This window comes from Saccopteryx bilineata, chromosome 2 (assembly GCF_036850765.1).
Source record: "Saccopteryx bilineata isolate mSacBil1 chromosome 2, mSacBil1_pri_phased_curated, whole genome shotgun sequence".
In the NCBI taxonomy this organism is placed as follows: Eukaryota; Metazoa; Chordata; class Mammalia; order Chiroptera; family Emballonuridae; genus Saccopteryx; species Saccopteryx bilineata.
Window position 1 is genome coordinate 298,766,017 of NC_089491.1, and position 22,863 is coordinate 298,788,879.

General features: G+C 46.1%; 1 protein-coding gene across 2 annotated transcripts; it reads left to right on the top strand.

Annotated features, from left to right (window-relative positions):
• The first annotated feature begins 3,284 nt into the window (after positions 1 to 3,284).
• Positions 3,285 to 21,392, top strand: IRF6 (interferon regulatory factor 6). 2 transcript variants are annotated; one of them, XM_066261451.1, is made up of 10 exons: positions 3,285 to 3,485; positions 6,920 to 7,075; positions 7,282 to 7,365; positions 8,924 to 9,100; positions 13,379 to 13,583; positions 14,581 to 14,709; positions 17,052 to 17,225; positions 18,261 to 18,653; positions 19,339 to 19,457; positions 20,650 to 21,392. In XM_066261451.1, the coding sequence occupies exons 4-10, from the start codon at positions 8,927 to 8,929 to the stop codon at positions 20,872 to 20,874; spliced, it is 1,419 nt and encodes a 472-aa protein (XP_066117548.1). In that variant the 5' UTR covers positions 3,285 to 3,485; positions 6,920 to 7,075; positions 7,282 to 7,365; positions 8,924 to 8,926; the 3' UTR covers positions 20,875 to 21,392. The 2 variants fall into 2 exon arrangements, with proteins under 2 accessions (XP_066117548.1, XP_066117545.1); XM_066261448.1 differs by lacking the exon at positions 6,920 to 7,075.
• The last annotated feature ends 1,471 nt before the right edge of the window (positions 21,393 to 22,863 follow it).

A 22,863-nucleotide genomic window follows, 5' to 3' on the forward strand; every position in this document is an offset into this window, starting at 1 on the left:
GCATTTCCAGGTCGACGCTTTATCCACTGCGCCACCACAGGTCAGGCCTCCTGTGTGTATTTATTTATTTATTTTCAAACGTTTTATTATTTATTTATTTATTTATTTTACAGGGACAGATTGAGAGAGTCAAAGAGAGGGATAGATAGGGACAGACAGACAGGAATGAAGAGAGATGAGAAGCATCGATCATTAGTTTTTTGTTGCAACACCTTAGTTGTTCATTGATTGCTTTCTTATATGTGCCTTGACCGTGGGCCTACATCAGACCGAGTAACCTCTTGCTCCAGCCAGTGACCTTGGGTCCAAGCTAGTGAGCTTTTTTATTTATTTATTTATTTTTATTTTTTATTTTTCTGAAGTTGGAAACAGGGAGGCAGTCAGACAGACTCCCGCATGCACCCGACCGGGATCCACCCGGCACGCCCACCAGGGGGCGATGCTCTGCCCATCTGGGGAGTTGCTCTGTTGTAACCAGAGCCATTCTAGCGCCTGGGCCAACTCTGCTCCAATGGAGCCTTGGCTGTGAGAGGGGAAGAGAGAGACAGAGAGGAAGGAGAGGGGGAGGGGTGGAGAAGCAGATGGGCGCTTCTCCTGTGTGCCCTGGCTGGGAATCGAACCCGGGACTCCTGCACACCAGGCCGACGCTCTACCACTGAGGCTACTGGCCAGGGCCTGGTGAGCTTTTTTTGCTCAAGCCAGATTAGCCCGTGCTCAAGTTGGCGACCTGGGGGTCTTGAACCTGGGTCCTCTGCATTCCAGTCCGATGCTCTATCCACTGCGTCACCACCTGGTCAGGCTTTCCTGGTGTTTAAAATATGCTGTGGGTCAAACAAATATCTCTAAGCCAGTTTCAACTCCAGACTAAAGGATTGTAAGGGCTATCTTAGCTTGAATTTTCTGATTCTAAAATATGTGTCTTCTAAGCCCTGGCCAGACAGCTTGGTTGGTTAGAGCATTGCTCCAAAGCACAGAGGTTGCTGGTTCAGTCCCTGATCAGGGTACATATCAGTACAATGTTCCTCTCTCTCTCTCCCTCCCTTCTCTTTTCTCTAAAATCAATAAATAAAATTTTAATAATAATAAAATATGTGTCTTCTAAAGAAGATCCATAAGAAATAACCTTAGTTATAAGGATTTGATCTAGGGCAAAAGCAAATGCCTGTGTGTGGGCTTTTACTTGTATGCCATTGGGCTTTTAGATCCCCTTAAATGACACCTTCCTGGTTATCTTCCCCCATCCCTTACACACACCTGCAGTGGACTGTTTGCTTGCTTTCTGGAGCCAAGCCTTGGGCTATACGGAAGATGCTGCTTGTCTACTGAGCTCATCAGTAGTACCGATCTGGCTGTGCTGATGAGCTAGCCCTCCCCCTGCATGCAGGAAGAGTGACCACAAGCAGTGGCTGAGACAGAGGCTGGCTGAGCCAAGCTTGGGGCTTGCTGCCTTCCCAGGCCTTCATTGGCTAGTCCCTAAGCTTAATTGGGACTAGGAATCAAGTCCACATTTTTACAAATCTGAAGCTCTCCAACCTACCTGCATTGGTTTGGTAGGGCTACTGAAACATAGCCTGGGTGGTTTAAACAACAGAAATTTATTGTCTCACAGTTCTGGAGTCTAGAAGTCCAAAATCAGAGTATCTGTGAGGTTGGTTCCTTCCGACGTGTTGGGTTTTGTTTTTTTGTTTGTTTGTTTGTTTTGTGACAGAGACGGAGAGAGGGACAGATAGGGGCAGACAGACAGGAAGGGATAGAGATGAGAAGCATCAATTCTTCGTTGTGGCACCTTAGTTATTCATTGATTGCTTTCTCTTATGTGCCTTGACTGGGGGGCTACAACAGAGCAAGTGACCCCTTGCTCAAGTCAGTGACTTTGGGCTCAAGCTGGTGAGCCTTGCTCAAACCAGATGAGCCTGCACTCAAGCTGGCGACCTTGGGACCTGGGTCCTTCATGTCCCAGTCTGACGCTTTATCTGCTGCGCCACCACCTGGTCAGGCCCTTCAGAGAGTTTTGATGGAAGGATCTGTTCCAGGCCTCTCCTTGGTGTGTGTAGATGCCATCTTCTCCCTATGTCTCTTTGCATCATCTCCCTTCTGTGCCTGTCTCTATGTCCAAATTTACCTTTCTTATAAGGACCAGTCATATTTGATAAGGGTCCACCCTAATGACCTCATTTTAACTTGATTACCTCTGTGAAAAACTCTATCTCCAAGTAAGGTCACATTCTGATATACTGAAGGTTATGGGACTTCAACATTTGAATTTAGGGGGGCACAGTTCAACCCTCTATTTCTTCACAGTATCTCACTCATTGCTTTAAACTTCAAAACCCAAGTACTGTGCTTATGTAACTTATTGGGTCCCTACAATACCCCTTTGAGGTGGGGCTACTATTTCCCTTATTCTACATTATATAAGAAACTGAGGTCCAGCCTTGGCCAGAGAGCTCAGTTGGTTAGAGCATTGTTGCAATGCACAAAGGTTGCAAGTTCAATTCCTGGTCCGGGCATATACAGAAACAGATTGATGTTTTTGTCTCTCCTTTCCTCTTTCTCTAAAATCCATCAAGAAATTAAAACAAACAAACAAACAAACAAAAACGAGACACTGAAGTCCAGATAGCTTAGAAACTTCCCCAAGTCTGTAGTAACTGTTGGGGTTTGAATCCCAATACTTTGAAATGAGATGAAAAATTGGGTGTGAATCTCCGGAGGCCCTGCTTTTAATCTTTACTGGAGAGTGACTGGAAAAGGCAGAAACTATTATTCTCATTGAATAGACGAGGAAACTGAAACCAAGAACCTAAGGACAACTTAGCCAGGGTCACACACATCAGAGACATAGTCAAGTCAGAATTCCTGCTCTGGAAGCCAAAGGACTGGCCCCAGAAGAGACAGACCCTTCCCCCTGCCCTTCTTCCACAGGCCACAGGTAGTAGGGCTAACCCAGAATTTCTAAACCCTTATCTGTAGTTAACAGTCTCCATACCGCAGGGTAATTACGGGGCACGAAGGAGGGGTGGCACCCTCTAGACTTAGATCAAACCTCTCAGTCGCTTCCTGTTCCCTAGACCACCAGCCCCCCAGGCATAATAAGGTGAGAGCCTGAATCTGGAAATTTTCTCAGCTCGGATAAGAAGCGGTGGGGCAGGGGCTGGGCAGGGCTGGGCCGCTCAGGAACAGAGTTTCATATTTCTCTCAACCTGCCAATCCTGGGCGCAGGAAGGCGTGGCCACACCTGGGAGGCGTGGCCAGGTGGCGACAGGGGCTGAGGCGACCTGGGAGAGGCGCTGACGTGAGCTGGGCGCACCTGGGCGGAGCAGGTAAGGGCCGGTGCAGGACCGTGAGCAGAGCCCGCAGTCCCTACCTGCGCGGAGCCAGGTGTTACTTGTCCAATCCGTCGAGGAGCTCGGTGGCGGCTGCTGATCTTAACTGGAGACATGGTTCGGAGGGACGTCCGCTTCTGGTAGCCGGATTGAGGAGAGGTAGGGTCGCCAACTTCTGGAGGCTGGTTTGGAGGAGAGGGATCTACCCGCTGGTGGAGAAAGGTCCGCTCCAGAGTTTGTGGGGTTAGGGAAACTTGTTTCGGGACATCTGTTTATTTGGGGGAATACCCTCTGGGGCTGGCTGCCTGTTGCCCCGCTTCAGATAGCTTTTCAGCTCTCCTATCCGCGGATCTCTGGACCTTCCCGACCCCACACTGAGTCGACTCCCTTTTCCTCCCCACCCAACGCTCTCGGCTCCCACCCACCCACCGTCGGATTGAGCCGAGGCGCCTCCACTCCAGTCTTACCGGCTCGCTGGGCCGCCGGCCTCTGTGTCCCCAAGAGCGGAATTCCCATGCAGCGGGCCCTTGGGGCTGGTGGGTGTTTTGGAAAATTGGGGGGTGGAGAGGCCGAGAGCTTTAGCTAGTGTATTTTCTCTCCTTGAATTTGTTTAGCACAGTCGGGCCCCCCGCCCGGGAGACACCAGTGGATTTCAAAGTAGCCAAGCTAGGGGCTGGGAGGGTGGCGCCGGGCGTGGTGGCTCGGGGGTGAGGCCCTCTCCCTCGGTAGGGGCTGGAGGGCGGGTGTGGAGAAATGTGGAAAGTCTCCCAGGCCTGACTGGAAGGGAGGCCCGGGGTGCCACACTTTACAGGGAGGTTGGCTGGTGAGAAAGGGGTCATCCCTGCCTCAACCCTGCTCTTGGTGGATGTCAAAAGTGGAAGTCAGCGAAGGGAGAGGGAGACGCCTGAGTCCTGGGTGAAGGCTGGTGCCTACCCAGGAGAGTCGTTTAGGGATAAATATTTGGATAACGAATGACAGCAGCACCCAATACCCTGCACATCCCTCTCACCAGCCCCCAACTTCAATCCAGTAGAGAGAAAGGGCATGGGAGTTACGGTTATCGACCCAGAATTTACCCCTGAGCAGGGCTAAACTAAACAGGACAGAAGGGGAACCTGGAGGCTGGCATTTCAGTTCCTCCAGGAGGAAGGGATGATCTGGACCACCACTGAGCCCTGTCGGCAAGAAACAGCTGTGTGTTTTCCTCTGCGGAAAACTATTGACAGCCAATCGCAGCTTTGGATAGCTGTGCCCCTTGAAACTTGTCTGGGCAAGGGCTGCAGAGGTGGCAGTGGGGTCTTTATAGAGGACGTGCCCTGCATGAGAAAGGACAGTTAGTGCCTTAGGGAGGTTGAAAGTGTGCCTGCTCAATGCCCAGTGTGAGGGGACTGGGTGGGAGTTAGCATCTTTGTTCTTGAATTTCACTATGATGGCAGTTAGATAACAGGGCTGAGTTCAAGTAGGCCAGGGTTGTCCTGTGGGCACTGGGATTTGGGTGGTGAGAATGTTTGGAAAGAGAACTCTGATTTAGGTGTTTAAAGGTGGGGGTCATTCAGTCTTCTCCTTACCCACTTCATTGGCTGTCATGATGCTGGCATCTTTGTTGGTGTTTTTACTTTACTCTCTTAGTGTGCAGAGAAGGGAGGGACTTGAATGGCAGGGTAAAGTGGCAGGATTTGATACAGCACACTTAGGAGTGTTGGATCCAGGCCCCAGGTAAAGAAAGCACTTACTTTTGCCATGTCTCAGTTAACCCAGCTATAAATGGAGATGAGAATAATACTACTTCCAGATCATGTGGATGAAATCAGACAGGCTAAGTAAAAAATGCATGTAAAAACTGTAAAGACTGTGTAGATATAAAGGATTGTTGTTACCATGGTCTCATCTGCTGAAGGGCACCATCTTTTGGACCTTCCATTGGTAAAGAAATCTTAGCTTCTTTTGGTTAAAAATAATATTACTTGTTTATTTTCTTGCAATTATATATCAAAACATGTCATTGCAGGAAAATGTGAATCACATATAAAAGTATATAGGCAGGTGTAAAATTCACTCATAATCCATAATCCTATCACCAGGTAAGCATTGTGAATGTCTGTTGCATTGGTGTATTCTTCTCTTTTTTAAAAATTCTGTGTGTACGTGTATCCATCCACATGCGAATGCATGTTATGTTACAAGATGGAGATACTACTGTACAGTTGATACTATATGTTGCATTTTCCCCTTTAACTTCATACTATAAACATTTTCCCAAATCCAATAAAAATTCTTCAGATACCCTGTTGTTAATGGCTGCTTAATATCGTGGCCTGTGAACATGTAATTAGCCATTTTCCTCTGTTATTTGGTTGCTTCCAGTTTTTCCCTCTCTGCCTGTTTTAGAGTCTTAGTTACTGGGTGGGAGGTGGGGGAGACCTTGGCTGACTTTCAGAAGGTGGACAGGTTGGCAGTGGTGGAGGTGAGGCATGGAGAAGGACAGGCTGGGGCAGGGCTGCTCATGGGCACTGCTATCTTGGGAGAACGCTGAGAACCCAGGGCTCTAGATCTTAATCATTGGTCTTTCTGGGTGGCTGCTTCTCCTTCCCCATCACTTTGTGCAGTTCCTTGTGTAGACCTGTTGCCTTAATTTTTTCTTCATGGGCTGTGGATCAACTGGAATAAGCACTTTTATTCAAAGTCCATGATCCATCAAGAGGTGAATTTCACATGTTAGGACCAGACACAGGACTTAGACACACTGCAACATAAATTCTCTAAAGCCCCTCACTAGTTTGACGGGTTGGCTGCCCGTTTTTCTATTCTTTTCACCCTTCCTTTGCTGCATCTGCCTTCTGGTAGGCTAGGATAGAGGAGAAGAAAGTAGAATTTGCCCTTGGGAGAATGTGTTTCCTCCTCCTTACAAGGTACACATTCTCAGAGTTTTGATGGCTTGTCTTGCTGCCCTGCAAAACCACCTAAACCAAGGCCAAGGGAGGTGGGGACTGCATGCTGACCATCCTCGCCTGCCCACTGAGCTGTGCTCCCAGGGGGAAGGTTTCAGTTGCAGGACTTGGTAACTGGGTCAGAAGGCTCAGGTGAGAGCAGGTCCTGCCTTGCTCTTAAAGTGCCAGGGGCTGAGTTGGGTTTGGGTTTTCCCTGTGGGATGGAAGTCTGGCTGGGGAGAGAAGTGGTGTTAGGGGCCAGTCCCTCAGCTAAACTCCTCTGAGTGGGAGCCTTCCCATCACTCAGTTGATTTGGATTCTGAACCGTGATCCAGGTGAGGACTTTTCTGGATGTGAAGGTGCCTTATTTATTTCTTTTCCTCCTCCGGTCTTTGTGGGACCTGAGCAGTTCTGATGTGGATTTCTTCAGGAAGGAGTCTGATAAATCATTGAGCTTTAGTGTTTAGTGACTAGCGTAGTGCTCGACACACAATAGCTGATGACCAGTTATTTGTTGAATGAATCTTATTTTTCAGGTGTTTCTTTCTCACCTTAAATAAAGTTTGAAAAAAAAAGTAAAATAAGAACACAACAAAAAATCTAAGCACAGCATCCCAGGCAAACAATTCTCCAGTGACTGGCTTTTCCTTTGGGCCCACAATCCAGGCAAACCTTTGTTTTCTGCTGTGAGTGCGGGCTGCTGTGGAATGTTATCTGCTATGCCTGGGTATTTTTATGAGAATCAATTGCAGACTTTACCCAGGTTGGCTCCTGCATCCAATCAATTCACTTCAGCCCCTGTGGGGAAATACCTAGACCCAGGTAAGGAGGCTCTCCTAGCAGTACAGGGACTGTCTGTAACTCCAGGATAGGAACAGTGATATTAGATTATTCAAGGCTCCTGAGCCTTACCAGACTCAATTGTAGAGCAGAATTCTTAGAGCCTTTGTCTCCAGCGTTCCCAAGTCTTTTCCCACACATTGGATTGTTCTGTGGATAACCAGGTCAGACCCTTTTTCTTTGTACAGAATCTTTGGGTGGCCCAGAGAAAGGACAGCTGACTCGAAGCCCAGCTCTTCAGATCCCGGTGAACACACTGCTTGCTCATCTACGTAAGTGAAGACTCTGGAACTGGAACCCCCTCCCCCCTGAGCCTACTTCTTTCTTATTTTTTATATTATTTTTTTGACAGGGACAGAGAGAGACAGAGAGAGGGACAGACAGGAAGGGAGAGAGATGAGAAGCATCAATTCTTCATTGCGGCACCTTTGTTGTTCATTGATTGCTTTTTCATATGTGCCTTGACCGTGGGGCTATAGCAGAGTGGGTGACCCCTTGCTCAAGCCAGTGACCTTGGGCTCAAGGGGGTGAGCCTTATTTATTTATTTATTTATATTTATTTTTTTACTGAGACAGAGAGAGGGATAGACAGGGACAGACAGGAATGAAGAGATGAGAAGCATCAATCATTAGTTTTTTGTTGCGCATTGCGGCACCTTAGTTTTTCATTGATTGCTTTCTCATATGTGCCTTGACCATGGGGCTACAGCAAACCCAGTAATCCCTTGCTTGAGCCAGCGACCTTGGGTCTAAGCTGGTGAGCTTTGCTCAAACCAGATGAGCTCGCGCTCAAGCTAGCGACCTTGGGGTCTCAAATCTGAATCCTCTGCATCCCAGTCCGATGCTCTATCCACTGCGCCACCGCCTGGTCAGGCTGGTGAGCCTTGTTCAAACCAGATGAGCCCATGCTCAAGCTGGCAACCTTGGGGTTTCGAACCTGGGTCCTCCATGTCCCAGCCTGACACTATCCACTGCGCCACCTCCTGATTAGGCATATAGCCTACTTCTTTTATACCATGATTGTATCATTTCTTATTAAATATTTCTACTTGCCTGACCGGTCGATGGCGCAGTGGATAAAGCGTCGGACTGGGATGCGGAAGGACCCAGGTTCGAGACCCTGAGGTTGCCAGCTTGAGCACAGGCTCATCTGGCTTGAGCAAAAAACCCACCAGCTTGGACCCAAGGTTGCTGGCTCGAGCAAGGGATTACTCGGTCTGCTGAAGGCCTGCAGTCATGGCACATATGAGAAAGCAATCAATGAACAACTAAGGTGCCGCAATGAAAAACTAATGATTGATGCTTCTCATCTCTCTTCGTTCCTGTCTGTCCCTATCTATCCCTCTCTCTGACTCACTCTCTGTCCCTGTAAAAAATAAAAAAATAAAAAAATATATTTCTACTCATCTTTAGTGGTCTTGTTAAAAAGAGAGTGTGCCTCTCCTGAGAGGAGATTCAAAGGAGCAATTTTTCTCCTCTTCCAAAGCCCTGGGTACTTCAGGAAGGACTATGTTCCAGCAGGGATGACATCATCTTTTCATTTTTCTGCTTCAGGATTTAAATAGAAGAAATGTGATCTACTTACATGATAAGTCTGATTTGGCTAGAGCATGAAGTCCATATAAATGGCTTTTGGAATAAGAATCAAAAGAACCTTTTAACCTCTTTTCTTTTCTTCCCCACCTGGCACAGCTTATTCCCATATTTAGTTTCTTTGCTGTAATCTAATGAAACTGTAGCTCTATCATAAGGGAACAGTGGCTGGGAAAAGCTCCCAGTGACTGGCCTAATTCTCTTGCTCTCCCCATTTCTTCCCCCTTCCCCACCCAGATCATGGCCCTCCACCCCCGCAGAGTTCGGCTGAAGCCCTGGCTAGTGGCCCAGGTGGATAGTGGCCTGTACCCTGGGCTCATCTGGCTACACAGGGACTCCAAACGCTTCCAGATTCCCTGGAAACATGCCACCCGGCATAGCCCCCAACAAGAGGAGGAAAATACCATTTTCAAGGTAAACAACCTTACCATTTGACTTGAAATGTTTTCCGGTTCTCTCAGATCTTTTTGCTTTAATGTTCGGTTCTGTTTTCTGTTTTGGCATGAGGAGTATACTAAATCCAAAATGCTGATGCAAACAAAAATTTAAAAGAAGGGGGGAAAAAAAGAAAAATAACTACAGAATGTTGATGCAACAAATGCTTATGATGGGGCTGCCCAATCTTATCAGGCTTAGTAATTTTTCTTGTTGGGGCACGTCTAGAAAGGTTGAGGTCGTTTATTCCTTCCCACTGGTTAAAAGTACTCAATTCACATTCCAACGGGTCCCAGGTATAGTTGACCAAACTCCTGCAAGTTGTTCCAAAAGCTCCCAAGTGTCAGGTGTTGACTCTTCTTCGTTCAGTCAGACCTCTTGCTATGAAGAAAGGTATTTGAGCCTGGGAATGGCTCTCCAGACCAGGGCAGAACTACTGAACATCAGTAGACTCCTAACATGGCCTGTAGGATGTGTGTAGAAGGCCCTCTGCAAGTTTTTCTTTTTATATGAAAATATTTTGCCCCCTTCATGCCTCTGCTTAAAAATTAATATCGTAATTATGTATGGTGTCAGATGGGTACTAGATTTGTCAAAGTGGTCATTTCATAAATTATATAAATGTTTAATCCCCATGTTGTACAACTGAAACTAATGTATTGTATCTCAATTGTAATCAACAAATAATTTAAGAATTAAAAAAAAATAAATAAAACTACATTAAAACAAAAAGAAACCAGTTTTGATATGAGAGTAACTTTACTTAGCTGAAAACAATATTAAATCACCTGGCATTTTATAAAGTTTAAGTGAATAAGACCCTGACTTGGACAGAAGTAGGTGGGAAGCTGGTTGTGGGAAGGGATGTGATGTGGTTGGTAAGTTGGGAGCCTGTATCTCATCTCCAGACCAACTTCTCTGTGCTGGTCAGTCTTCCATGTCATGAATTGCTTTTGTTATTGCACCCCCAAAACCCCAAGAAATGAGTTCATCCTTTTTTTCCTGACTGTAAGCTGCAAGTCAGAAGTGAAATCCAGTCTCTCCTGCGGGCCTCTCACAATTGATTCCCAGGTTCTTGCTGGGATTGGATCAGGAAAAGTGGCTCACATCTCAAAGGAGGGCCATCCTGGAGATGTTTCCCACCCAACTCAGTTCTAGACTGGCAGGTATAGAGACAAAGAGGCAGGGAGAAAATTGGCTTGAGATTGCTTAGAACATAAATGAGCACTTAATTTAAAAATTAAATAATGATATAAAAGGGATAGGAAAACATCTGTAAACCAGCATCAACTATTTGAGTTGCTGTGGAGAGGGGGAGGGGCCTGCCCTGCCCAGCTGGCCTCCCGTCGTGGCCTTGGTCTGAACCTGGGTTTGCTGCTGAAGTGTCTGGGGAAAAGGCTGGTTCCTGGAAGCCCCACTCAGGAGAGTGATCTGTGTGCTTAGGGCTTGAGGACACGGTGGCTGTGGGAAGCTGCCTTGTCTTATTTCTGTCTGCGTATGTTTGCAGAGTGCTGAGGGAGAGCCTCAGAAGTCAGGAGAAGAGTGAGGGTGCTTTCACAGATCTGAAGCTCAGATGGGCCTTTGACAGGATTGAGGGGTGGGGGAGCACTAGTATTAAGTGGGTGCCTGGTCCACACCACATTTAATTCTCGACAGCTCTGTAAGGGAGTTTACTCTCCTGTTGTAGATACAGAAGCTGAGTTTCCAAGGGGCTAAGTAACTTGCCCAAATCACACTGCCAAGTGTTGGGGTCATGATTTGAACCCAGGCCTACCTGCTCCCTCATTCTCATACTGCCTCTTCTGACTAGGAATTGGAAGACCTGGTTTCAAATCCTGCTACAATCAGGGCTTTAGTTTCTCCTTCAGGAAAATGAAGATGAACCAGTCTTGCTTCACGGGATTGTTGTGAAAATTGAATGAAAGAATGTATGGGAAGAGGCTCATAAATTACCATAAAAATACAGGAATTATTTCCATTTTAGGAAGAGAAATAGGGACCTGTACAGTGACCAGAATCTTTAAAGGCATAACTCAAGATGGTTTGAATAAGTGCTATTTATAAATCACAATATGGCCACATGGTGGGTGCTACCTTCTGCTGCATCATCATGGGTCCTCCATGTCACCTGTGTGGGCCCCGGGTAATGGCTCTGCTGTGAGCAGGAAAATGGGGGCTGTGGTTCTGGGTGAGTCTGGCTGCTCTCCATGGAGGGGCAGGGATTTAGGGAGCCACAGAAATGTGCAGGCCCCAGCCAAAGTCAGCATAGCCCAAGCCAGCTGGGTGGGGCTAGAGTGGGAGTGGGCACAGAGGATCAGATAAACGGGGACACAGGTGAGGTCAGGTAGCATGAGCCACAACTGGAGATGTGCTTCTCAGACACCAGGGAGTGAAGCTGAAATTCCTGATAGGGGTGGGATGGAATGGTGCCTGCTTAGCCACCTGGGGCAACACAACTCTTCACTGAATACTTTATAACAAAGGGAGGAGCCCCCAGGTCTGGAGAAGATGTAAGAGGTGAGTCTGAATTGGAGGAGAAAGATTTAGATTAGTTATTGGGAGAAACTTCCTCACGATTGTGAGGCTCTGCAGGGAGTGACTGAGATCAGTCAGAGATCTCAAAGGATGGGGCGGAAAAATTGCATTTCAGCTAGAAGAAGGAGTCTTTGGTCAGGAGCAGAGGTGGGGAGTTGGGACTAGACAAGTGACACATACGCCCTGTTAGCTTGAATGAGTTGGGATGTGCTTCCTGACCCTGAGTACCCTGCGAACGGTATCCTGCCTTTCTGCATTAGGACATACGGAACACTCCTGGAGAAAGCATAGAGATTTGAGACTACATTGGCAATGAGGAATGTGGACATCCTGTGAGCAGAAATGTAAATGCCTGTTAGACCTGGCAGGAGGAACCGGAGAGGAGGAGCCAAAGTAGTTTTAGCCCATGCTACCAGCCCATTGGTGTTTCCAGCAGGATGTTTCCAGTAAAGCGGGAGTTTGAGGAAATAGGGAAAGGCAGGGGTGTGGGTCTATGAAGACCTCAGACCTTCAGCCTCCAGCTGAGGCAAGCTGTATTCTCAGTGTGCTTCCTGTCCTCCTGTTAAATCAAGCAAAGGCACTTGCTTTCTAAAGTTATTTACGCATCAGATTGAAGACTGAAGGGGGAGGGAACAGCAAGGCCAGACATATTGTATGTCTTTGCCCTTTGCCTTATTAGATAAGTAATTCACATCAAAAACAAGTCAGTTAGCTCCCCTGCCAAAATGAAATTATTGGAACTCTTGCTATCTGAAGTGACCATTAATATTTTGGTGTACATTTCCCCCAGACTTTTCTTCCTTTTCCTTTTCTTTCTTTCATTTTCTCTCTCTCTCTCTCTCTCTCTCTCTCTCTCTTTCTCTCTCTCTCTCTCTCTTCCTTTCTCCTTCCTTCCTTCCTTTCTCCTTCCTTCCTTCCTTCCTTCCTTCCTTCCTTCCTTCCTTCCTTCCTTCCTTCCTTCCTTCCTTCCTTCTTTCCTTCTTCCTTTCTTTCTTTCTGTCTTTTTTTTCTGTCTTTCTTTTGTGTGTGACAGAGACAGAGAGGGACAGATAAGGACAGACAGATGGAAAGGAGAGAGATGAGAAGCATCAGTTCTTTGTTGTAGTTCCTTAGTCTCCTTAGTTATTTATTGATTACTTTCTCATATGTGCCTTGATTGGGGGGCTACAGCAGAGCCAGTGACCCCTTGCTCAAGCCAGCAACCTTTGGGCTCAAACCAGCGACTATGGGGTCATGTCTATGATCTCATGTTCAAGCTAGCAACCCCACACTCAAGCTGGTGAGCCCGTGCTCAAGCCAGATGAGCCCACGCTCAAGCAGGATGAGTCCATGTGTATACTGGCAACCTCAGGATTTCAAGCCAGGGTCCTCTGCATTCCAGTTTAATGCTCTATTTACTGTGCCACCTCCTGGTCAGGCTTCTTTATTTTCAACCCTTGATTATAGCCACTGTGGTCTTGACAGGTGGTGCCGGCACTAACACTAGAGATATGGCTTCTCCTTTGAAAAGACTGTTTGCATTTGGCTTACTTTCCTTAGGCCCTGCCTTGCCTGGTCCTGAGCTGGCATTTCCTGCTGCATTCTCTGTAAATTGGGGTTGGGATGGTGGGGCAGTAGGGCAGGGGTGTGTGTCTGTCTTCCTGTCTGTATGAGAGAGGGTGAGCGCACTTTGCAGAGTTTCTGGGCATCAGCAGGTACTCACTGCAGTTTCCTATTCCTCAGGCCTGGGCTGTGGAGACAGGGAAGTACCAGGAAGGGGTGGATGACCCTGACCCAGCAAAATGGAAGGCTCAACTCCGCTGTGCTCTCAACAAGAGCAGGGAATTCAACCTGATGTACGATGGCACTAAGGAAGTGCCCATGAACCCAGTGAAGATATATCAAGTGTGTGACATCCCCCAGCCCCAGGGCTCAATCATTAACCCAGGTGAGGCCCCAGCTGCTGGGGAGAAGGTAGACAGTATGCCAAGTTCTAGGCTAGACTCTTAAAGAGATAGTCGACTTGAAAATTGCCTGGCTTATTACATTTAAGGCTGATGAAGCAAGAAAGCCTTTCCCCAAGATGGACCCCAATACCAGAAGATGTAAACTCAGCAAAATCTTCTTGGTCAGTCAGGGGAACAGATACTAGCCTGATTGTGTAAAGCATTAGAAAGTAGAAGGAGTATAGATTTCTACTGAAGAAATAATTTTTCTTGGTACTCAACACTTAGAGGAGAGGCCAGGCAGGTTAGAAGAAGGAGAAATTAAAAATTAGAAGGTTTGAGTTCTAAACCTGGCTCTTCACTACTTGTGGGCATTGAATCAAGGCATTTGACCTTGATTGTGAGCCAACTGTAAAATGGGTGCTCATCTTTTCTGCCTGCTTCAAAGGTTATTGTAAGAATCATTTGACATAACACGTAAAAGCTCTTAACTTCTCTTTGTAAATGTTGTGGTGAGTGATCATTTCATTATAGGATGCTTTTACTAAGAGAATACCACCTGATCCTCCAATTTACCCAATCCTTAGCAAGAACTAAGAGCCAGATCAATTTGATTTGTCTTCCAGCCAATCTAGTGAGGCCCTGCCATTAAGCTTACAAAAGAGAGAGGTTGGTGTCCTTAAATCCTTAAAAGAGATGCTGATGTGTAGGAAGAGGGTTAGAGTACAAATTAAGAGATTTCTGGAGAAGGGAGTAAGGTTTGCAGCGCCTGAATATAGGAGGGGAAGAGAGCTTACTTCAGGGCGCTGTGGGAAGAGTTGGAACCGGGATTAATGTACCCGCGGCTCCCACTGTTTTTGGTCAGGGCACTGCGGCTGCACACAGAACCTGAGGGCCCTCTGTGCTAGCTCTCCCTAGCTTGTGCAGTGGGTCAGCTGCAGGGGTACCAGTGCAACCTGAGGGGTTCACTTGCTTGCTTGTGTGTCTGTTTCTTGGTAGGATCCACTGGGTCTGCTCCTTGGGATGAGAAGGATAATGATGTTGATGAAGAAGATGAGGAAGATGAGCTGGATCAGTCACAGCACCATGTTCCCATCCAGGACACCTTTCCCTTCCTTAACATCAATGGTGAGTAGGGGTGATGGGTGGTTCAGAGCGATGAGGAGGGTTCTGACCTGGCTGCTGCTGACCCCTCAGCCACCACTGCCCTGGCAGCAGTGACCAGGCCCTGTGTCCAGGCTGCTGGTCTATTAGCAAGTAGGGATCATGGGCAAGGGAGCTCTGCTGGCCCAGTTAAAATTTTTATACATTTTAACACATACAAATACATAAACTTTTATAAATTTGGTTGCTTTCCTTCAGGCCAAGCTGCAGATGTCATTTTCATGAATTGTAGGCCAACTCTTCTGTTCTTCCTCCTGGTATAAATTTTGTGTCACTTCCTTAAGTGCTAAGGCTGTGTGATAGGACCTTGTGGTTTCTAGACTCTCAGTTCTAGGCTCTGATAGAATTTATCTGCAAGAGACTTGTCTTGGGTGGACTGTTTGAATTCAGCATCCCAGAAAAAATGAGTTGAGAGGTTGGAAAGTCACCGTGTGACAGCAGGTACTGACTCTCCCGTTGCACATTGTGAGGACGCTTCAGCACAAGGGGAACTGCTCTTCTGCATCTTCCCTTGAACTTTGCACTGGAATGCTCCTGACATGATTCAGCTGAGCAGCTTTTCACTGCCTTCCCAGTTTCTCCTGGCTGCCATGGCTCAGTGAGACGCTTGTGGGCCGCCTTGGAGCCTTTCTGGGAAGATGTGTGGAAAATATATTAAAAACCAAAAAGTAAAATGGGTACATAGGTTTAATCAGACTTGTATACAAAGCATCAAAGAAGCATTAACCTCTGTGACTTTAGAGCTGTTGAGCAGAGGAAAAAGAATTGTTGACGAATAGATGCCTAACAGATGAGGCTAGGAGGAGAAATCTGTAGACTTTGGAGTGGCCAACTTTGCCAAAAACAGGAACATAGGATGGGGTGTTTTTTTTATTTTTTTTATCCTATTTTAAAAATAGATTTAATTGGATACTTAAAATAATTTTAAATTGATTTTGGACTGAAAGAGGACGGGAGGGAGAGAGAGAGAAAACTCCATTGATTTGTTGCTCCACTTATTTTTGCGTTCACTGGTTGATTCTTGTATGTGCTCTGACTGGGAATTGAATGACAACCTTGGTGTATCGGGATGGTTATAGCAGCTGTGGTTATAATCTTATAGTTGGGAACTTTACAAAGTTTGTCATGTGTTGCTTTGTCAGACAAGACTAGGTTATTGAGCTTGGCCCGAACTTTGCCTTTGGACCACTTCTTCTCGTGGGCCTTGCCCTCGGATTTGTTCACTGGGTCTTTGTCTTTTTTGGCCTGCTTTCCAGCTTCTTTCATCTTCTTGTCCTTGGGTGGCAGAGGGGAACTCCAAGAGCAGCTGCTACCACTGCTGCCTCCATAAGATGTCCTAATTGAATACTTTTGAACAAATAATACTCTTACACGATTTAAAATTCAGAATGGTACAAAAAGGTAATCAGTGCGAAGGTTTCCTTTCATCCTGTCTCTGAACTTCCCAGGTCCCTCCGTGGAGGAGACAGATCTTTCCAGGTCCTTGAGTGTCCTTCCAGATGTTTTATGCATGTAAAAGTATTTGTTTTTAATGACATTAAAAAATTTTAACACTTAAAATTAAGCTAATCAACTAATGTAGTTGAATTCATTTTTTTATTTTTTTATTTTTTTTACAGGGACAGAGAGAGAGTCAGATAGAGGGATAGATAGGGACAGACAGACAGGAACAGAGAGAGATGAGAAGCATCACTTATCAGTTTTTTGTTGCGACACCGTAGTTGTTCATTGATTGCTTTCTCATATGTGCCGTGTCTGCAGGCCTTCAGCAGACTTAGTAACCCCCTGCTCGAGCCAGTGACCTTGGGTCCATGCTAGTGAGCTTTTTGCTCAAGCCAGATGAGCCTGCGCTCAAGCTGACAACCCCGGGGTCTCGAACCTGGGTCCTTCCGCATCCCAGTCCAATGCTCTATCCACTGCGCCACCGCCTGGTCAGGCAGTTGAATTCATTTTTATGAAAGACAACCAGATTTAATCACAGGATTCAAATTTTGCAACAGGGAACCTCTCATACATGCCCATCCTAATTTAACCCCAGAGAAAACTCACTCCTCAGCTAATCTTCGGCAAATTCAGGTTTTTATAACTAAGAGTTTACAGGAGAACTAGTATGATTAGGTTCCCCAGAAGCAGGGGAACCGTATTTCTCATTGTGTTAGTTGTGGGAATCAGTGATGGGCTGCCACATTGAGTCAGGGTCCAGTGTTTGATTCTTGTCTGTTGACTTTTTTAGGTTTTAGAGCCTCAGACCAAATGATGTGCATGTGAGGTGCCTCTGTCCGCTCACCCACATCCTTCTGTTCTAGGTTCTCCCATGCCGCCAGCCAGTGTGGGCAACTGTAGTGTGGGCAACTGCAGTGTGGGCAACTGCAGCCCTGAAGCAGTGTGGCCCAAAAGTGAACCTCTGGAGATGGAAGTACCCCAGGCACCTATACAGCCCTTCTATAGCTCTCCAGAGCTGTGGATCAGCTCTCTTCCAAGTAAGCGAGTCCAGCTCTTTCTTGATGGCTTTTCAGCTTCTATTATAGTATAGTCCCTTCTTGGCCTGCCTTCTACCTCCATTTCTTTGCTCTGTATAGAATGGCTTCCTTTCCCACAGGACCTTCTGTGTTTGGTTCCTGGCCAGCTTATGATGGGTCACCAGGGAAGAAGTAAAGAAACATTAGCCTATTCCTAATTGCCCATGGGGATGCTCTGGTTGGTTAGAGCTCCTTTTAGGTGGCTGGGGGGCCTGAGCTTATCAGTTTGGCCAAGGGATTTGGGGATAAGGCCATTTGTGGGATAGGAAACTAATGGCCATGGATTTGGTCAAGAAGATTTTTGGGTTTTGAGGGGCTTTAGGGCCCAGAGAAAAATCTCTTTCTGGATGGGGCACAAATTTATTTCAATGAAGAATTATTGTCAATGTTCCATCTCCCTTTCAATTTACACATGGTGTGTGTGTGTGTGTGTGTGTGTGTTGGGGAATATGAATGCTAGAATTTTGTCCTATAGGCTAATATTTTTCATAAGACCAGAGGGAGACTTGCTGCATGAAAATTTTGTTTGCTGTTGTTTCCTATTAATGATATATTGTTAAAACAGAAAAGTGACTTTGTATTTTGTCTTGTGTCTCTGGTTTCATCAAACAATGAGACAAAAAAAAAATAAAATGACACAAACTAGATACCTTAGTTTTTAGCTCCTTCTAGTGCCTATTGATACAAAGACTCAGTATGAAATGGGGAGACCAAGACTCAGAACTTTGCTTGGAGAAATTCTAGCCTTTAGGGTGTGGTAATTGAACAGAGATAGTAGAGATGGACCTTGAACTGTTTGCTTCAGGACAGTCTTTTGAGTGACTATTCCTGGGTTATGTTGGTGTCTCCCTTTATTGCAGGAAGGATATCTATGGCTGTGGCCTTCCCGAATGCTCGTTGGAAGGTGGCTCAATCTTGATGGACTTGTATGAGTCTTAGGGATAAATAGGCAGAGCAGCAGAGTAGGGCTCTCAACTGTCTTCTCTTACCTTTCAGTGACTGACCTGGACATCAAGTTCCAGTACCGGGGGAAGGAGTATGGGCAGACCTTGACCGTGAGCAACCCCCAGGGCTGCCGGCTCTTCTACGGGGACCTGGGTCCCATGCCTGACCAGGAAGAGCTCTTCGGTCCCGTCAGCCTGGAGCAGGTCAAGTTCCCAGGTCCGGAGCATATCACCAATGAGAAGCAGAAGCTGTTCACCAGCAAGCTGCTGGATGTCATGGACAGAGGACTGATCCTGGAGGTCAGCGGTCACGCCATTTATGCCATCAGGCTGTGCCAGTGCAAGGTGTACTGGTCTGGGCCATGTGCCCCATCGCTTGTTGCTCCCAACCTGATTGAGAGACAAAAGAAGGTCAAACTATTTTGTTTGGAAACATTCCTTAGTGGTGAGTCTTTTTACAGAAAGTTGATGGTGGGAACTGGTCCATAGAAATATGTCCCCCCACCCTTCCTGGCTCTGCAAAAATTTTAGCCAAAAAATTTTTTTCTGGAAGATGTCAAGGTCAAGGTGAGCCTTGGTTCTGAAAAATGAAAGTGACCTGGGCAACAGAGAAGGGCGTTCCACTCCAATGCTATGAATGTACTTCGAAGCTATTTTTAGGTTGATTTTGGCACCTTTAGTTGCAGAAGAGGGAAACAACCTTGTCATTACCCCCCTCCCCCAATGCTACCAGCTTATCCTTAACTTTGGAAGGTGGCCCCATTCATCATAATCAACAAAACATAGACTCTCTTCCTTTGAAAAATATCTGAGTGGTGAATTCAAACAGACAGATTTAGAAAGATCACTGAGTTGTGAATTTTACAATGTAGTCTGAACCCCAAGTCTGACTCAGTAGTGTCCTCCGAAATGATGAATATGCTCTTTATTTGGTAGAGGCACTGGACACATGTAGCTGTTGAGCATACACATGTGACTAATATGACTAAGTAACTAGTTAATTTTACTTACATTTAATAGCCACATGTTGTGACTAGTGACTACCGTATTAGGATAGCATAAAAGATGGTATTTACTCAGTGGGTATGGAATGACTCAGTACACCAAACGTGCTGTTCCGCCTTCCGCAGATCTCATTGCCCACCAGAAAGGACAGATAGAGAAGCAGCCGCCATTTGAGATCTACTTATGCTTTGGGGAAGAATGGCCAGATGGGAAACCCCTGGAAAGGAAACTCATCTTGGTTCAGGTGAGATAAAGATTGTCAACAACTCTCGCTTTTTAATTTTATTTTATTTATTCATTTTTAGAGAGGAGAGAAAGGGGGGAGAGAGAGACAGGGGGGAGGAGCTGGAAGCATCAACTCCCATATGTACCTTGACCAGGCAAGCCCAGGGTTTCGAACCGGCAACCTCAGCATTTCCAGGTCGATGCTTTATCCACTGCGCCACCACAGGTCAGGCTACAACTCTCGCTTTTTATCAAAGATTTAGGCCCTACGTCCAGCGTAGAGCCCTGAGCAAGGACTCATCAGCCTGTGTAGGTTTTAATCCCATCAAATGGAGTAGCAGACTCAGGCTTTGTACATTGTATAGTAGGTCCATGCTGGGAAATACAGGTTCCTCAAAGTGGGTGATGGATTTAGTGGAAACCTTATCTTGCATTCTCTTACTGACATTAGAGTCTTGCTGAAACCTAACAGGATATGAGTCTTTCCAGCTCTTTTACAAAAACCTTTGAATTTTTATTTTATTTTTTTACAGAGACAGAGAGAGAGAGAGTCAGAGAGAGGGATAGATAGGGACAGATAGACAGGAACGGAGAGATGAGAAGCATCAATCATCAGTTTTTCGTTGCGACACCTTAGTTGTTCACTGATTGCTTTCTCATATGTGCCTTGACCGTGGGCCTTCAGCAGACCGAGTAACCCCTTGCTCGAACCAGCGACCTTGGGCTCAAGCTGGTGAGCTTTGCTCAAACCAGATGAGCCTGCACCCAAGCTGGCGACCTCAGGGTCTTGAATCTGGGTCCTCTGCATCCCAGTCGGATGCTCTCTCCACTGCGCCACCGCCTGGTCAGGTCTTTGAATTACTTTTAACATAACCTTATTCTAGGAAGTAGAAACAAGACCGTGTGGGTTTGGCCCCTGGATTTGTGCAACAAGATAGGCAATAGATGAAATTTGGGTAAGAGTCTTGCTAAATAAGCAGTTATTTGTTTAGGTATGTGATATGATGCTATATCTAGATTTCTTATCAACTTTTTTGAACCCACTTTTAGAGTGAACCCTGGTAGGATGGTTCAGTGAGATGAAGGCATATCCTATCTAGATGGGGTCTTCCCCAGGGTCTCTCTGGTCCTTCCTTCAATCTTGGGTCCCTCCTGCTATTTAAAAGTACTTTTTCCTCAGCAGATACCTGTGTGTTCTGTGTCCTGAACAGGTTATTCCGGTGGTGGCTCGGATGATCTACGAGATGTTTTCTGGTGATTTCACACGATCCTTTGACAGTGGCAGTGTCCGCCTGCAGATTTCAACTCCAGACATCAAAGATAACATTGTTGCTCAGCTGAAGCAGCTGTATCGCATCCTCCAAACCCAGGAGAGCTGGCAGCCTATGCAGCCTAGCCCGAACATGCAGCTGCCCCCTGCCTTGCCGGCTCAGTAATCATGAATGCTACCCTCCTTCTCTTTTTTAAAATATTGTACATATGGATATTTTTTATTATTCAGATTTAACTAGCTTTTTAAACTTCTTTTCTTTCTAACAACATAGTAGTTTGACTCTCCAAATATGGCTCTTAAAGTTGATTTAATTTATGGTAAAATCACCCCTTCATACTTTCCCTTTCTTTTTGTAAACATCCCAATGATAGTATAATGTAGTAGGTAGTAGATTTGGACTGGGAGTTTGGACACCAGGGTTCTAACTACAGTTTTGCTTGCAATGTGCGACCTTGAACCAAGTCATTTAACCTCCGGGCTTCAGATTCATCGCTATAAAGTGAAGGGGTTGGAATGATGCCTGAAATAATGCCTGCTTTAAAACTCTAACTCGATGACTTCATTCTCCTTGTACAAGACAGAACTGCCTGGAACAGAACCCTTCTGCATTGTGTTTGTCCCACATTTTTTTTTTCTTGCTTTCATTAAAGTTCCCTGAAGCACTGATTTGTCCAGGATTGATCTCTGTTTGACCTGTTCTGCTAGTATAGTAAGCTGGCTCCCTGATGGGGGAAGTGAGAGGGAGGGGAGCCAGCTCGTTGCTTAGGAACCAAACTTGGTATCTAAATAGAAATAGGTGCCAAAGTCTGAAAGTCACCCGACCTGTGGAGTAAACGCTCATAAATTGAGCTTCTAAAGGGAAGCTGTTGACATAGAAGGCCCAGAGATCCTGTGGAAGAATTGGTTGTCTGGTGTTTACCTTGCCACCATTCAGATCTCACTGTGTGTCTGTGTGTGCGTGGGGCGGGAGGGGAGATAAGAGTGGATGAGTCGGTGGCAGCCTTCAGAGAGGATGGAGCTCCCTTTTTCTTTATCCTCAGGAACACCTGGGGATGAGCAGGGCATCTAGGAAAACTCTTAGTATAAAAGGGATAGTTCCTCTCTGTTTGGAGAACTTTACAGTCTTCCTGTCATTTGGGTCATTTGCATTTGGAGGTAATGGAGTGTTGAGTGTGTTAAGGGCAAGGTGAAGAAGCGCTGGGCAGTGTTTCCTAGCACAGACCTGCTCAACTCCCCAGACGTGGTAACTGAGTGTCAATAAAAGTGTAGAACTTTGAATCTAATAGGTGCTACAAACTGGTCTTATCTATTAACTTTTGCTTGGCCTTTGACACTTTTGACTTTTTTTTTAAAGGACGAAATCATACACGATTTGAACTTTAACCTAAATAGAAAACAATATGCTAATCCCTGGTGGCAGCCCCAATCCTCTTGAATACTGATGGTTATTGGTGTCAGGTCATATTTAGAAAGCCCATGTCTAGTCTGCTACCCTTAAACCCAGCCATCTCTTATTTGCTTCAGGATTTGAGATAGCTGAAAATTGGGCTAGCTGTATTTAAAAAACCATAGCCTCACCTTAATCACAGGGTGGCAGAGGATTTATTTAGCATGATTAAGCCCTGGTTTTAGGGTCTCTAAGGATCCTAGTAGGATCTTATCTTACTAAAATATGGCAAAGAAATCTGGATAAAGGTGAGATGCTTAGCTGTGAGCAGAAGTTGGGCTTCTAGAGAGCGACCAAGAAACATACAAAATATAGAAACTTTGTATATTTTGGTTATTTTTTTTACAGAGACAAAGAGAGAGAGGGATAGTGACAGTTGGAAGGGAGAGAGATGAGAAGCATCAATCATCAGTTTTTCGTTGCCGACACCTTAGTTGTTCATTGATTGCTTTCTCATATGTGCCTTGACTGTGGAGCTACATCAGACCGAGTGACCTCTTGTTCAAGCCAGTGACCCTGGGTCCAAACTGGTGAGCTTTGCCCAAACCAGATGAGTCCGCGCTCAAGCTGGCGACCTCAGGGTCTCGAACCTGGGTCCTCCGCATCCCAGTCCGACTCCCTATCCACTGCGCCACCGCCTGGTCAGGCTGGTTATTTTGTTGAGTGGGTAAAGTGAGGGGTTTGGTCTTAATGTTTGGCTGCCAC

Bases quoted from the DNA above. Each gene is read 5' to 3' on its own strand.
- IRF6 (XM_066261451.1), top strand. From the start codon at position 8,927: ATGGCCCTCCACCCCCGCAGAGTTCGGCTGAAGCCCTGGCTAGTGGCC. The intron at 18,654-19,338 runs GTGAGTCTTTTT...CGCCTTCCGCAG, and splicing joins TTTGGAAACATTCCTTAGTG to ATCTCATTGCCCACCAGAAA. The intron at 19,458-20,649 runs GTGAGATAAAGA...TGTCCTGAACAG, and splicing joins GGAAACTCATCTTGGTTCAG to GTTATTCCGGTGGTGGCTCG.